This window comes from Thermobia domestica, chromosome 13 (assembly GCF_964235325.1).
Source record: "Thermobia domestica chromosome 13, izTheDome1.hap1.1, whole genome shotgun sequence".
In the NCBI taxonomy this organism is placed as follows: Eukaryota; Metazoa; Arthropoda; class Insecta; order Zygentoma; family Lepismatidae; genus Thermobia; species Thermobia domestica.
Window position 1 is genome coordinate 63,923,953 of NC_137466.1, and position 16,561 is coordinate 63,940,513.

The 16,561-nt window shown below is 33.7% G+C and overlaps 1 protein-coding gene across 4 annotated transcripts in view; it reads right to left on the bottom strand.

Moving 5' to 3' along the window:
• The window catches only part of Pdk (pyruvate dehydrogenase kinase), a 171,877-nt gene that overhangs the window by 18,962 nt on the left and 136,354 nt on the right, over positions 1–16,561 (bottom strand). For 2 of the 4 annotated variants that reach the window (XM_081735821.1, XM_081735822.1), the window contains exons 2-4: positions 8,371–8,578; positions 6,230–6,414; positions 1,701–1,880 (exon numbers count right to left, since the gene is read on the bottom strand). In XM_081735821.1, coding sequence (XP_081591947.1) covers positions 1,701–1,880; positions 6,230–6,414; positions 8,371–8,578 — 573 coding nt within the window. The remainder of the gene's footprint in view (positions 1–1,700; positions 1,881–6,229; positions 6,415–8,370; positions 8,579–16,561) is intronic. The other 2 variants (XM_081735823.1, XM_081735824.1) reach the window with 1 other exon arrangement.

Here is a 16,561-nt window from a genome sequence, read left to right on the forward strand (position 1 = left end):
TAATTATTTAATTAAAAAAAAAAACTACTCATGATTCGATTCAGTTGTCATTTAAATTCACTGACTTAAATTCAAAATATGGGCAACAAATAGCATTTCGACACAGTTCCTCACAATCGCTGCAACAAAAATTTTGGACATATTGTACGCGGTCCTCTGTAATACACACTTTTCATTCTGTTCCTACTCATTTGGTCTGTTTTCGAGTTTCCATACATTATATATAGAGTCGCACTTGCTTTTCCTAAAAGATGTTCTGTTTTTCATTCCGCTGAGGATACAGACAGGCTCGCAATTAGAAGGGGGATACAGGGGCCTGCCTCCCTAAACTTTTCGTGGCCCCTCCAGCCCTCTATACAAAATTCTATTATTAATTCAAAAAACACAATTTAGATATTTGTAAGATAATTTTTGATGACTTGGGCCCCACTAACATATTCATGCTCCCCCACCAAATCTCTGTGGCTGGTTGCGGGCCTGGATACAGATAAAAAGGCGTAAAAGTTTTTACGTCTGAACTATTTTATAACCGTGAAATTTTACGTAAATTTAAATAATTATAAATATCACAAATATAAGCTTGTATCAAGATTGTCTTAAGAGAATGACGTACAGACAGGCAATGATCTTCAGATAATTGATAAATTAACAGCTTGCGAAGATTAAATGCAAAATATTGGGTCGCAAAAGATTTAAAAAAAAAAAAAAAAAAAAAGTACTGAATATGGCATTTTTGAAATGGTGAAATATGTTAGTATTCATCTTTTAAATATTAAAATATCGATAAATTTAAAACGTTCTAAAATTGATTCTCTTATCACAGATTGTCACTTCCTTTACTTCATATTTAATTGTTAGACGTCTGTTGATAGAGAGGTGTCTCAAACGAAATATATTAGATTACAGACGCAAATATATTGGATCCAATCCCCCAATCTTTTCCTTAGATACAACTCTGATGATGCCAAATAAGCACACACAGCTGATAAGACAGAAGGAAGATAACACTAGTGTACTAATACTTGTAGAAAAGTACGAGGCAATATTCAAACGAGTAAATTGGAAACAACTTGGAGGCTGTTACTGTAATGTTTCTCTTTATAAAAGTAGAAAATATACAGTGATTATCTCGTGGGGAAGACAATATACAAAAGGTTATTCTGTACTATCTTCATACTATTATATAGCGTTATGGGCACTGTTTGTTTTAAATTTGACAACTTACAACTGTTTTGAGTATATATACGTATGTATACTTTTTCGAACTATTAAGAAATTCATGTATTTTTTAAACCATTAATTTTTATACAGCTTTCGTAAAATGAAAAGGAATTAATTCACTTCTTCCAAAAGTGCTTTGGAATACAGAAGGAAATAGTAGGTGCTAAGAACCATTAACCAATATAAGAAGGCACAGCAAAAATGCTTTAGCTGAAAGATCATAGCGTTCATGCTGATACAAAAAGCCTCACCAGAAAATGGCAGTGTTTGCAGATAGTTAATATCAGTATGCACATACAAGCATAGTATATATATATATATATATATATATATATATATATATATATATATATATATATATATATATATATATATATATATATATATATATATACTTCAAAGCAAACCTTCATTCGCTGCTAGTACACTGGAATAGCACACGCAAACGTATGTAAAAGATAAGTTTACCTGAATATTACCTGAAATCATCTTACCATTATGCTCTTTCACAATAAGATCGGGTGATGCAAGGTAATACTGATCACAGAGAAATCGAGCATTCTCGAATGCATCTTTTACCACAGCTACTAAGTTACAATGAGGATCTATACATCCTATGTGTCGGCTATGTCCATTTAATTCACTGCCAAATAATAGCGCTGGAAAAAAGAAACAAACATTTTAATACTTTTTCTTCTACTATTATCAAAATACCAATGCTGTAAATATCTTTCAAGTATATACACTTCCTTATAACCATAGTGCTTTGAATTTATATTTCACATCTAACTAAGTTATTAATGTGCTTTAACATACTTTACATCAAAGAAATACGAAAATTGTACCATTAATATACAACAAATACACCTATACATAGGTTATGGCTTGTAACCATCCATATTCTCATTTTTAAAAACTTAAATATAAAACATTTTTTGTTTTGCATTAACTTACTAGAACAAGTCTGCATTATTTCCACATCAAACTTTGGTCAAGACTGACTATATTATTTGAATTACTACGAACGTTTTTGTAAATTTGTGGAAATAAATGCAAAACAGGTTTTGTTGATATCTCCATGCTTCACATATTTTTCGAATTGATATTTACTTAGATTAACCGCAAATTTCACCTTTTCTTCATATCTGAAATGTAGTTTAAGTATGATGTCCTATATCTCTACGCAATATCAAGGTGGGACATGTTATTTTGCATGTGGAAATGCATACAATAAAACATAATTCAAACTAGGATGGTAGGTGGAACAGGTTTTATACAGTTACCATTTAATTAGTATTCTCTCGATCTTTACTGAAGGGAAGATTATATTTTAAAACATGATATTGCAAAATTTGTTCATCTTCAAGCTTCAGATATTTCAACATAGCTCCTACTATAATAATCTTGGTTCTGACATATAATACAATGAAATTTCAATTATCCGGATTAATGATGTAATTCGAATATTCAGAAATCTTGATAATTGAGAGAATCATTAAAAAAGGTTAACATGAGAGGAAAAAATCTCTCAAACTGCTTTTAAAAAAATAAATGAAAAGATAGGCCTAATTAAAGTTGAAAATAAGATCAATTTTACAAGCAATTAAAATTATAGGAAAAATTTCAATTCAATATAATTTTTAACGTTGGTTTAAGTATGAATTTGAAGGATATTATATTTTACTAACGAACACATACATCTCTCACATATATATATAGCAACAGCCCACGCGACGAAATATTTCTATTGAATAATTAATTAACTACTCAACTAATAAATGTTCCTTTCAATCTATAATCTATATCCAATATTTCAATATATATATATATAGTTTTCACATTATTCTTGTGTCTTAACAATGGCAAATGAACGAATATTGGGCAAAATATTTATATTAATCGACATTAGTAGTTGGTCTACCTGTATGTAAATTCCTCTATTTATTAGCTGCGTAACAATTAATGTGTGCACATCTAAAGTTAATGTACTAACTATTAAAAACCTGTTATTTTTATGTTTTTAGGGATCTTTTCCAGTGAAATCTGAAACAGGTACCTCACTATACCTAATTAACTGCCAATCAAAGAATCCATGAAAACATACAATAACAGATTTTTAGTAATTAAGTTAGTACACTAACGTTAAATATACATATAATAATTGTTACATAGCTAATAAATAAAGCAATTTACGTCTACTAGAGCAGGTACACGAACTAATATCAATAAAATATACTGAGCAACATTAATTCTTTTACCACTGTTGAGAGACAAGAACAATGTAAAAACAGCATTAAAAAACTATTTAAATCTGTGTGGCCCTGACAAATACTGCCCGAGTGACCCATTTGAAACATTGGAAATAAATATGTATGTTGGAAGGAAGGAACATTTAGGTAGTTAATTAATTATTACAATATGTTCCATACATTCAATGAGTAATTTTTATTGAAGCCACCTTGATTACTAATAAAAACTACAAAATAAAGTCGCATTCAATCATTGTTACAGAGACTGTTAACGTCTCTTTTAAAAACTAATATTATAACAACATTACAACTTTAATGTAGAAACACAGTAGACTCAATAATCTGGTAAACATCAAATCAGGTTGTGCCGTATTATAGGATGATGGTCTACTAGAAAACAAACAATTCAGTACTGATATGTGGTAATTGTATTATAGAGTAAAAATTAGTAATGATATGTAGTAATTGCACTACGAGTTTTTTTAAATAAAAAAAAGAGTGATAGGTGATAATCGTACTATGGAGTGAAAAACAGTAACGTGTGGCATTGTACCATGAAGTGAAAACCAAAAGAAGTGAGTTTCGTTTCACAGTGTAAACCTACAGTAGACTTCCAAATTATGTGAATTCAATACTTAAACTTGAAAGAGTACATCTATAACCACCTGAATAGAGGATTAAGATCAAAGATAGAACCTGTTCCTCGGACGTTAAATCCATATCAAAAAGTCATTACTCGCCATCTCTTACTGCTTTTGCTCTATGGACGTTAATATTGAAACTGTAAGAGCTATAATTAATGTCTTATCACTTTCGGTTGCAATAGAGGAATATCAGAGATGAAACACATTCTTGTGATACTAAATGCGATCAGTGTTGTAATTGGAAATGGGGAAATTTTTACCACTTTTGATTTGAAAACAGAGATAAAAATTGACAAACTCATTCTTGGGTCGCTGAGTATGTTTAAAAAAATAAAATAAGATAAATAAAAAAAAAAAAACTTTTCGGTACCTCGTACCGTTTGTGCTTCATGAAAAAAGTATTAAAACCTAATTAGTCAACTGCAACCACTTTCGGTTTTGGTAGACTTGCGAGTGATGACAATATGTTCCCTTGAGATGCTGAATAGATTGGAGAAAAAAAAAAAAAAGAGCTTTTTGTCGTCTACTACCATCTTTGTTCTATGGAGACTGATGCTGAAACTGGAAACAGTTGATTTCTACCTCTTGAATTTCTGGTTTAAATAAAGGGTTAACGAAAGAATGGAACGTATTCTTTAGATCCTGAATCGATTGCAAAAAACCTCTCGATTTCTCTAATGGTTTTTGCTCTATGGAAATCAGTATTGAAACCGGAAGTAATAGTAAATTGGAACCACTTCCAGTTTTTGTAGTGTGTTGTGGACAGTCATGATATGTTAAAATATGTTGTTACCCTTGGAACCTCCCCTCCACTGAAGAAAAAAAAGCTTTTTGATTCTTTTTTAGTATTTTTATTCTATAGAAATAAGTACTGAAACCAAAAGTAATAATAAATTTGAACCACTTCCGGCTTTCATAAGTGTTATCCCGAGACGCTGAATCGTTTGTAACAATGTTTTCTATGGCGATAAATGTTGGAACAGCAATAGCAAATTGTTAATTTGAACAACTTTCGGTTTGAATAGAGAGTTGACGTAGATGAAACCTGTTCTTAGGATACTGAACCGATTGTGTAAAAAACACTTCTAGATATCCTTTCTTGATATTCTTGTTCTATGGAAACTTGTACTGAAAGGGTGAGTGAAAACCAGTTATAGGTAGTAATAGGAAAGAATGAAAGAACGCGAGGAGTAGGAAGAAGAACACATCTGATCAATGATGATGATTTGAAAAATAGAAGAAAATATTGGGAATTAAGGTGTTAAAGGTGAAAGCTGAACAATAAGAAACGTCGGAGATACATTTCCAGACGGTAACGTAAGAAGTGTGTTAAAAATTCCCACCACCGGCAGAATATTTAATAATGCTAATAACAATAACACTAATGGGGTAATTGAACTAGCCTATGTAGTGAAAAGAAGTGTTTCTTAACCTGAAGTGACATTTTAAACCTCGATTACTGGATACGCCACAGCAGTGCGAGGTGAATTAGAGAGACTACAGAGAATCTACTGAATTTAGACTGAGACGAGAATAAAATAAAATACACTTACCTGACAACAGATTCCTAGTGCTAGAAAAGAACTAAGTTTACAGTTCATCTACTACCACTATACATAATTATATGAGAACCAAACACCCGACTTCTATAAAGAAAGCAATCTGATGGTAAATTTGGTCATACAAAAATGAAATTAACCACCATTTATCAACAAGCATAAGAGTGTACGAAATCTTTCATTTTCCATTATGATTTTTTTTTCATATTTATTTTAGTGGAAAATAAACGGACTTCCAAGATATTAAATATAAATTATAGGGGCTTTCTAAGACCTTACATATTATTGCTCCATCCACACGAACCTTGAATAACAGTTCCAAATACCTTCAAGTGCTTCCATACCTAATTTCGCTTTTTATTTGCTTAAAATAAAATACAGAAACGAAAGAGTTTAAATTCCGGTTTACCAATTTTCTTTTTTATATAACCTGCACGAATTAAATTTAATGCAAAAATAATTCCACTATTTTAATTACAATAAAACTAAGAAAGCATAGTTACCACCTGACAGAAAAAAACAGATTAAAAGATACCTACTATACATGAATACTAACTGTGCTGATTGATGAGCATTCGTATGCTTATCCTAGACATGTAAAATCGATCCAAAAAATACTGGATACTGTTTTCGGTTTGTTGGTCCACTTCGTATGACTCCTTGAGCTCCAGAACGCCTTGAGCCATCGTCTGTACAACATTTAAGTGCCTGTTACGAATTTTCACTAAAGCTTCGCAAAACCTAAAGAAATAAGAGGGAAAAAAAGCATAAATCGGACGGAATAAACGAGTACATGAAAAACGAAGGGGGGGGGGGACCTCAGTCACACTACTATTACGTTAAAATAGACAAATACTACATACTGTACAATGCTTTTATTTCTTGCGAATCCGCTTTATCGTTCTAATATTTCAAATAAATTTCAACTACCTTGCTTGTTTTAAAATGTTCAGTTCTCATAATCAGAACATTACAATGTAACATTTCTGAAGTTGGGACCGCATTTCCTTCTTCAAAGACCAAATGATCTTTTTAATTTGAAGCATTCCTACAGAAACCAGAGCTGAACAAATTTTCAGGGAATAGCCCGAATTACTTTCTTTTTCCCTCGGAGCTTAGAGTTTAACACTCAAAAATTTTAAGACTATACATTAATATTGCTTAAATATTCTCTTTTTTGCCCACCTCTCTAGGGAATTGGTTTGAAAATTTCACTGATGCAAATACGCATACAATCAATAAATACAACACAGTGAAATGGAATGCATCATGATACTTAATTTTCGAGGAACCATTTTAACTAATTTTACTACGGACAAGTGAGGTTCTTCTTTTAATTGAGTGTTTTGTCGCAGAATTCTTCTTCACATAGAATATGTAATTTAGAAAGTAATTTTTCATGATTAAAAAAATTGGTATTTACGTTCTTAAAGCAATAAGATTCTTATTGATTTTATACTTTTAAAAACACTGCTAATAACAATATACGTGAAAAAAAAGTACACAATTATACGCAGTCTTAGCTTCTTATTTACATAATCAATATCGAATATCAACATTAATTTGTCCTATTGTGAAAGTACTAATCAAATCTGAACTATATACTACTCTCTATATTAAGAATGTTGCTGCATTAAAAGAATTTGCTCAAACTAACCTAACCAAAATAATTACAAGTATATTTTACTGTCATTTCTATTAAACTTCTACATGAAACTTTACATAATTTTGATTTCATGATTAAATTATTTTGGTAGGGTAGGATAATTATTGAGATACGGACTTGTTCATAAGAAGAATCTAAACATGAAATCAAAATTATCTAAAATTAAGTACTATATTGTTATAATAAACTTATGCACTATATTCTTCTTCTATATTTAAAATTATGTAGAACTATGTACTACATTCTTGCAGAGAAATTACCAATATTTTTTCAAAGAAGTTTGAAGCAGGTTACAAGTAAACTTTTATTGTAAACTAATGTGAAGAGTATCCTTATAAGAAGTCTACAGTAACACGATGTACTAAAATACTGAGAAACGATGTCCACGACAGATCACGACAATAGCTGTGGAGAAATTTCTGTCAACTAAAAGATGAATGACTTTACTATTCTAGAGTTAATATTTTATCAATAACTTCTCTTACGATGGTTGCAACATTATTTCTGAATTCATAAGTTTCTCAGTTGATCACGTAGTAGAGCAGTCATTTTCAATTGGGCGATAGATGATGTAAGAGAGTGCTTTTACAATCTGAGAAATAACAGTGAAAAACATGGGAGCAAATAAGATAGGTGGCATGAGGTAAAAAAGTGAAACACACAAGTATTGGCAGTGTACTTGCAGTCATGGATCTATGAATAGTATATCTGCAAAACAATCGACTATGCTATCGATATCGTTATTTGCCTGTCACCATTATACTTTATCAACATCAGGTACCTGATGATCCTTTCCTTCTCCGTGTGGTTTACTGAGAAGGGGAGCAGCAAACTATGACGTCACAGAGCAATCAGTTGAAAATGACTGATGTAGATAATGTTGAATCGAAAGCCTTTTTTAATTTAGGATGCTATTAGAAGCAACAATTCGATGTGCACATCAACCATTAGAGAATTTCAAGAACAAATGGTCTAATCGATTGAATTAAACACATTTAAAATGCTACTTGCATATTTAATGCAGAACATACCTGTCCAAGACTGAGTCGTTGACATCAGTATTTTCAAATTCAAGAATCTCCCTAAAGCTTTGGATGTACCAATTATTAACCATTACTACAGATGGCATTCGTAGCAAGTGTTCTGGGAGTAAGTGAATTTCCTTCATTATGTTTGCAAGTCTCACTGGAAGTTCTTTCCGAAGGAAGATAAATGAGGTACGTTCACATGCACTTTGACCTAGAAAGTAGAAGAAAATCATATATTACCATAAACAATAACAAAGTTCACAGTCATCATCATAATCACCGCAAATAAAATAAAATACAGAACATTCGATATGAATAATTGATTCCGAGGGTAAAATACGTTACTATCTTCCTCGAGACATATTTTGATCTTAAAGCATCTGATTTTACGAAAATACAGACACACTTACAAGACAAGGTAACCAAAAAAGTTTCTGCCGTTTTTGACGTGCCATTAATCCTGCGCTTACAAAGAGGAAACGAAACGATGCGCGTGCCTGCAAGCGATCAGGAGTTAGTCTGACCAATCTTACGCAATACAGGCACGTTGCGTACACACAGCAGTCATAGCTCGTCCAGTGTCGAAGAGAAATGGAGGTACTAAAGCAGCTTGTTCGCGTGTTTGTTGTATGACTTTAAAGTGGACCTGTCCGCTGCCGCATCAAGTCGCCGATATGCCAGACATTTGGGAAGAATGCCGTGAACGAACGCACCACCAGTTATTGTTTCTAGAAATTCCGTTTGGGAGTTCAAGCTTTTCGGATGAATCTCGCAGTGGACGACCACATGTGCTGGATGACGAAGTCCTGAAAGCAGCCATCAAGGAGGATAGTGATCTAACCTCTGATGATCTTGCAGAAAGGTTCTATGTTTCCGCTGAAAAAGTCAGGCTGTACCTGCATGGATAGGGAAGTCATACAAGTTAAGCAAGTGGGTATCCCACACATTGTCGGCGGCCAACAAGGAACGAGTGACACTTGTTTGTCCTTGCTCACTCGGCACCTGACCACAGCCATATTTGATCACTTGCTCGCTAGTAATGAAAAGTGGGTCGTCTATGACCTACAAGAGTACCAAACATTGGTTGTTGTAACGTGACCTCTTCCTCACACTTCAAGACCACTTCTGCACCCACGAAAGGCTATAGTTCCCTCCCTATGGTGGAATTATTAACAAATGGTGCATTAGAGCTCCTTCACCTGGTCAGTTCACCATTGCTGACCTTTACTCTCAGCAGTTGCAAAGAGCGCACCGTGTATTGCGGCAGAAGGAGCCAGCATTGGTGAATCGCAAGAGTGTTATTCCTGCACGACAATGCCAGGCCACACGTAGAAAGGAGGATTCGGGAGATCCTTTAGGAACTTGAGTAGGAGACACTGCGCCATGCATACCACGACCGATGGATTTTATAACCAAGGTATTGTGCAGCTACAGGTTGGCAAAATGTGTTGGACGTTGATGGTTCTTCGAAACCTAAAGGTACGTACCACCCACTGTATTGCTCTTTGTTTTGATTACTCTAGAACAGCAAGGTAAAAAAACCTGAAAGGCTTACGCTTCGCAGGCGTTGGGGATATCCAACAATGCGTGACCACGGTGCTTCGAGCGATTCCACAAGAAGCGTTTGCTGACAGTTTCCGACAGCTTTACAACCGACGTCAGAATTGCGTTGTAGCTAATGGTAATTACTTTGAAAGCCGGTAAAGGCATTTTGTTTGTAACTCTTGTTTCATTTATTTTATGAGACGATACTCCGAACTTTTCAGACGCACCTTGCATAACGAAGAAGACAGTTAAACACTTAAGACCTTAATGTCTAGCTGTAAGTTAACAGTATCAGATATACTGTACTGATGCAATAACGATATCTATCTTTGTTTTATCGTATGTGGCTTATCTATTCGTACAGGCTATTGAATTAGCCTTTGGTTCCGTGCAGTGCATGCTGTCAGTTTTCAATCAAAACAATCCCATCTTTCCCTTCTGTCTGAGTTTTACTGCTAGGCTATGAAAAAAAAGGAAGGAAAATTAACCATGACCTAAGATCAATGTTGCTAGTACTATAGTAGTATTAACTCTTGTTAAAGATTCTGTCTTTTTAAAATTTCCTTCGGTGTACTGGACATGTCGTCGGTGATAACATGTATGGAAGCAATGAACAGAAGAGAACCATGCGTCATGACGATTAGGCAGTTGACCGCGCAGTGTGACCACGCCACGAGATGGAACATTTTGTATACATAGCCGTGATGAATCGTACAGCGTAGTCTACGGTGTTCACTCTACGATGGAGCACGGTAAAGAGTGTGCACCGTTATTCGTCAAAAGGTTCGACGATATCTGCTGTACGCTGCACTGGCCACACGCATGCCTCTGCGTCAACTTTTAATGACCGAAAATCATAAACCCTTTACACAACAATGGGTGCGTGAATACGTCGCTAGCATGCTAAATGATATGCAGTTGTATCTGGCTGTGAGCAACAATAAATAGTCTAAATGTACGAACAGCTCATAGTACTCTGTTCTAATATTCATATGTGATATTTTCTGTTGGATAGGAAATGGTCAAAGATTTGCTTCATTAACTCGAAACACTTAAAGGAACTGCTTTGAGCATGAGCGCAATTTTCCTTCTTAAGTAGAGGTTTTATTTTAGTGACATTTAACTTACTGGAAAAACTCATTTGTAAGAAAGGAAGAGTTTGCTAAGTGACACATATTTTGCTGTAAAATTACATACAATTTAATCAAGTATCTATCTCATTCATGCCTGACGACTTACTATTTTTCAAAGAATATTATACCTAGGTATTTATAGTTTAGTTCTAAGTTACTGAATTAAGGAGTATAGCAAATTTCTTTATATGCAGTTCCTTATTATCTAAACGGCGTGACAAACATCTTAGCATTTGAAGGCGGCGCTCCAAGTTCCCTTTAAACGCTGCTAGCAAATGAGAGTCCAGCGGTATTGCCATGTTTATTTTGTACACATCCATGTCTATCCTCTGACAGCTGATCGCGCTGTAGTTCGTCTGCTTAGCCATAGCCACACCCCCTTAGCACTCGGCAACATCGCGTCAGAGCTTGCATTTTAATCGTTTAGCTGAAATGCCAAATGTTTGTCACAGGTTGTTTCTACAATTTTATAGGATCTGATACACACACACACACACACAAAAAAAAAAAAAAAAAAAAAAAAATCCACGAAGGAAATCAGAATAAACCACTTCATCCAATTTCTGGACTATATACAAATCTGTTATTTGTTTGAATCAGAACTATTGTAACATGTAAAACACAGGAAACACAACGATCAACTTTTTTTTTTTTTTTTCTCTCACTAAAAGTGCTCAACTTATGGTAACGAAAATAAAGCTTTAAAACGTTTTAAGTAGTTAAAGTTCTTAAATGTGGAAAATTATATCATTCTTCAATAGAATGAGAATTTAAAGAGAACCTTAACTTGCTGATGGAAGAAAGATTACATAGTAATACTCATTGCAGCGTTGAGTTTGACAGGTCAGCTACCACGAAAGCCATTACCATTTTATTATTATTATTATTATTAAGAGGCTTGCGTCTAGCTGATACTGAAATAAATTGGAAGCAGTAAAGCTCTAAGAAAATATGTTTTAAAAAGAGAATATGAAAAACGACGTCAATGTGAAATTACGAGATGCCTGGCATATGACGATAACGTCGTAGACCCATTGCAGTGCATTTCTCACTACAGCGAACAACAAAACATTGAGATTTAGTATGGGAGGTATTTATGTTCGCTACGCTTTACCTTTTAATCCAATCACGACATGAAAGAACCTTCCTTATTTTAGAAGAAAAGGAAGAAAGAAAAGTTTATTTAATTCACATGCTCATCTAAGTGCCGTAGTAATATCTAATGCGTATCTATTTTCGTAAGATTTTTTAGCTATGTTTGTTCTAAAACTATGTCGAATTTCTTTATTCCGACACTGAATAAACTGCATCGATTCCGTAATGCCAACAGTATTCCTTTCTTTACCCGACACACATGGATTGTACTGTATTTGACAAACATGATCAATACAAGAAATGCGCGTACTTGAGAAATTAATGTATTAATAAACTATATATAAATTCTTACATTCAACGTAATTTTCTTAAATTCAACAAAAAGATGCCTTTCTGAGCTTGTTACAATCCTTTCACTCTCTACATTCATATACTATTTTTAAAGATTTTGCTCAACAACATACAATATTCCTGATAAACGTTAATTTATTTTATTATTGCGAAATAAGTGACGCGACAAAGTAACATCTTGATAATATCTTGTGCAGTAAATTCTAGAATAAATATCTTAAAAGGCATTTGGATACAACCTTATTTATCTAAGTTTCAAGGTTACACGAGTGGAGATAGAGGCGTAATATTGGATTCCAAGAACGTATATCTACGAAGAGTGCCATTTGCTGAAATTATATCTCAACAATAGTAAACTTTGTCCTCTAATATGAGTCACGAAAATGGTGGCTACGGGGAGTAGGCCACGTAACGCATGTTTCGATTCTTCATAGTACTTTCCTATCGTACGTAATCAGTTTGATTTACTCTGAGAAAACGGGACGGGTAGATTTTTTCCTACAAAATTGTCTATTTCTCTGATTTCCGAAAAACACACTCGGAAGGAAAAAAAAATCGCTCGTACAAAGTCCCAAGTGTTAGGCTCTTCGCTAAATTTACCTTAAAAAAAAAAAAAAAAATTAATGTAGTCAAGAACGTGGACAACTCAAAAATGAGCGAGATACAGTTGCAAAATGCCACTACATGAGCTAATAATTGTTTTCAAGACCTTTCGTATAGCTTATAAATATGGATGCTCAACAATGGTCATAAACTTAGTATCCAAATTTTTGGTCTATACAAATATTTGGAAACAGCTTTTATGATTATTTAATAGCATTTTGTAGATACTACCTAATTCACTTTCTAAATTTTTGATATTCTTCATTATCTTCAAGTTATTCACTTAAAATTTACAAGAATTGGGATAGGCTTTGCGAAGAGCCACAAGACGACAAACCGGCAAGCTGAGGGATGTACGATCAGCACATTGAATTCCACCATTGTCGTTGCTAGTTTTCTTGATTGAAATCCGATACTAGTTTAATTTAGGTAGCACGAGTATCCATCTCCTCAAATTTACCATTCTTCAGTTTGATTGTACCATTTTCAATGAAAAAATTTCCCCCCAAATAATCTCATGAGCGCACCCTACACTCCGCCTGTGGGCACCCTTGTTAAGTAGCTCCCAATTGTTGTCACGATGCTGGATGACTGTCGCGTTGCCGACACTATCTAGTATTCTTCAATGTTCACCCATTTAAACACTGACAATATATATACTGCTTTGGTCAGTTGGAGTTTTATTTGCAATCTTGAATTTTTCAAAGCTGCAATGAATAATTTACAAGTTAAATCTTAATCTTAATACGAGTATAGATATCTTTGCATAAAATGTTAAATTTTCTATAATATCTTGCTTAAAGGGGAGGGATTATACTCCGAAACCTTCGTCTTGCTTAAGCCACTGAATGCGATTGAGAGAATTTGTGGAAGAAGAATGTGGGAGGAAACGGACTAATCTCGGGAAAGGATTCTTAGAAGTGATATTTGGAATATTTTATGATATTTATATAATCAAACCATTTTCATTGTGATATTTATGTAATCAAACAATGTTCACTAAACAGCAATGTTTATTGAAATACTCTATTTATTTATAATCTGATTTGAACCTATGAACACTGAATCAAAGTTCGAAGTCCGTATAAATCTCTCAATTCATACAGATAAGATTTCCCACAAATGCGCATATACACCTTCCCCGAGCATGGTGAATGAAGACTATTTTCACCTGTTAACGTCAACTATAGATCTACTGATCTGCTCTGCAGTCTTGAAAATGTGCCAATTTCTGTTAAAACTTACTTAACCTAGGACACTTTGAAAGTATTGGACCAAAGCAGATATTACGTCAAAAACAAAATTTCGCAGCTCTTGGCACGAAATATATGCTTATAACACATTCACATATCTGTACGGTCTGCAAATTTTGAAGTCTGAGTGAGAAGTTATATATAGAGGAAACACTATTCAGTGCAAGGTAAATACATAAAATACAGGATCATCGATGCAAGCAAACACAGTTTTTTTCTTTTTTTTTTTTAAAGCACATGTTCATATACTATGAAAACATTTTGTATTTATTGCAGTACCGGTATCACTTCATTTAACATAACAAGAAATAGACATTTTATTTTTTTTATTATTTTTTTTAACTTTACGCGATCACGGTAGAAAGTTATTGCCATATAGACGTAGGCAATAAGTGATGTCACCCACACGCTCGATCAAAACGTCATCCAAACCACCCAGCTGGTGATAACCAAGTATTTTATTTTATTGTTTGAGTTAAACGTGGGTAATGAAGCCCTAAAAGTCTAAAATCTAGTTATAAAATAACAATATTCCTCATCTGTTGATATATATATATATATATATATATATATATAGAGAGAGAGAGAGAGAGAGAGAGAGAGAGGGAGAGAGAGTTTCAAAAAACAGCAACAACGTTTTTTGGAGGTGATTCCTCACCAAGGTAAGACAAAAAGTATAGACCAACCTGGGTGCACAAATGCTTCTTCCCTTCGGAGTTATACGCTGCCGAAAACATGAAAAAATGAACTTTAAAAGGTCCATTACTCCAAAACTATGGGACCTACTGTAGTCGGGACAAGACTTCACTTAGTAACTAACATGTGTCTTGTCCAAAAATACACATGTTAATCCTAAGGTCTCACGCAAAATTTTTTATAGAGGGAGTTTGGCTACGGGCATATAATTTGAAGTACTCACCAACTACCTCTACAAAAGTTCCAGAAGTATCGCAGGATTCTGAAACTTGGATATTTGGATAGGATATTTTGTCTCATCTTGGTGTCAGGAATCACCTCCCAAACGATGTTGTTGTTTTGAAACGTCCGCGGGCGCCATTTTTAGAACAACCGATTAATATAACTTTACACAATACATGTACGCGTATTTTGTTGGTATTATTGACTAAACAACGAAGCCGTGACCTTCGTCCTTCTTCCCTTTAATTAAAAAAAAAAAAATCCCTCAGTTTGTATCAGGATTGTTACGCACATTTAAAGCCGTGTCGCTACTTAAAATATCATTTAAGCATTTATATTTGATCATATGCATCAAACTATGGAATTCTCTTGTCATACAAAGGAATCCGTGAAGATGTATCAACGTTTCGTGAGACACATGTTGCATCATTGGCAATTGCCTATTTTGATTTCTAGACAGAAGGAAGTAGACAATTTTGTAGAGTAACAAAGAAGTGGGTAATTCCATATAGTATGATACAGATACATATATACAGTGTTCCGCAAACGATTTACCGCAGCGAGAGCGAGATAAAAAGTCTATCGGGAACTTTTACCTATTGTAAGGAAATAATTGTCGAGTTGTTGTTATTAATTTACTCCAGTTACTGTGCTTTATATTCCTATACAATATTTTATTCTCTGCCATATTTTATTCTCTGCCATATTTTATTCTATACATAATATTTTCGTCGGTTGTTGAAAAAAAAAAAGTCATAACTGCTACGTGTTTCGGAAAATGTAATGAAAGCTAATTATAAGGTCGCAAACGGAAAAAAAACACACAAATTGTTGAAACGTTGTTAAAAGGTGTTTATAAAGAGATGGTGAAAATATTCCTGGTTTTAGAAGCTATTAGTGATATCTCAAATTCCTCTCTTTGACACAATCAGTTGCGAAATTCCCAATCAACTTTGAATTGGGATTCTCGTTATTAACTGAAATTAAACATCAGAGAGGGAAGTCTCAAATCCATCGATTAAAACATGAGATTTACATTGTCAACGATTCCTCCATGGATCAGCTGCCTGCGTGCAGTTAAGCAGGCATAAGTAACACGTTGAAAGCATAAGTACAAATATTTACTTTAATTGTAATAGAAATATGTATTTTCTACAGTAAAATAACTTCATCTACAGAGTATAAATCCGTTACCCATCTGCCATAATAATTTTTAACTCACGTTTACAAATTACTAACAAATGCACGGTTTGATTTGTTTAATAAGATTTTAAAATAGAATAATAATTGATTAAT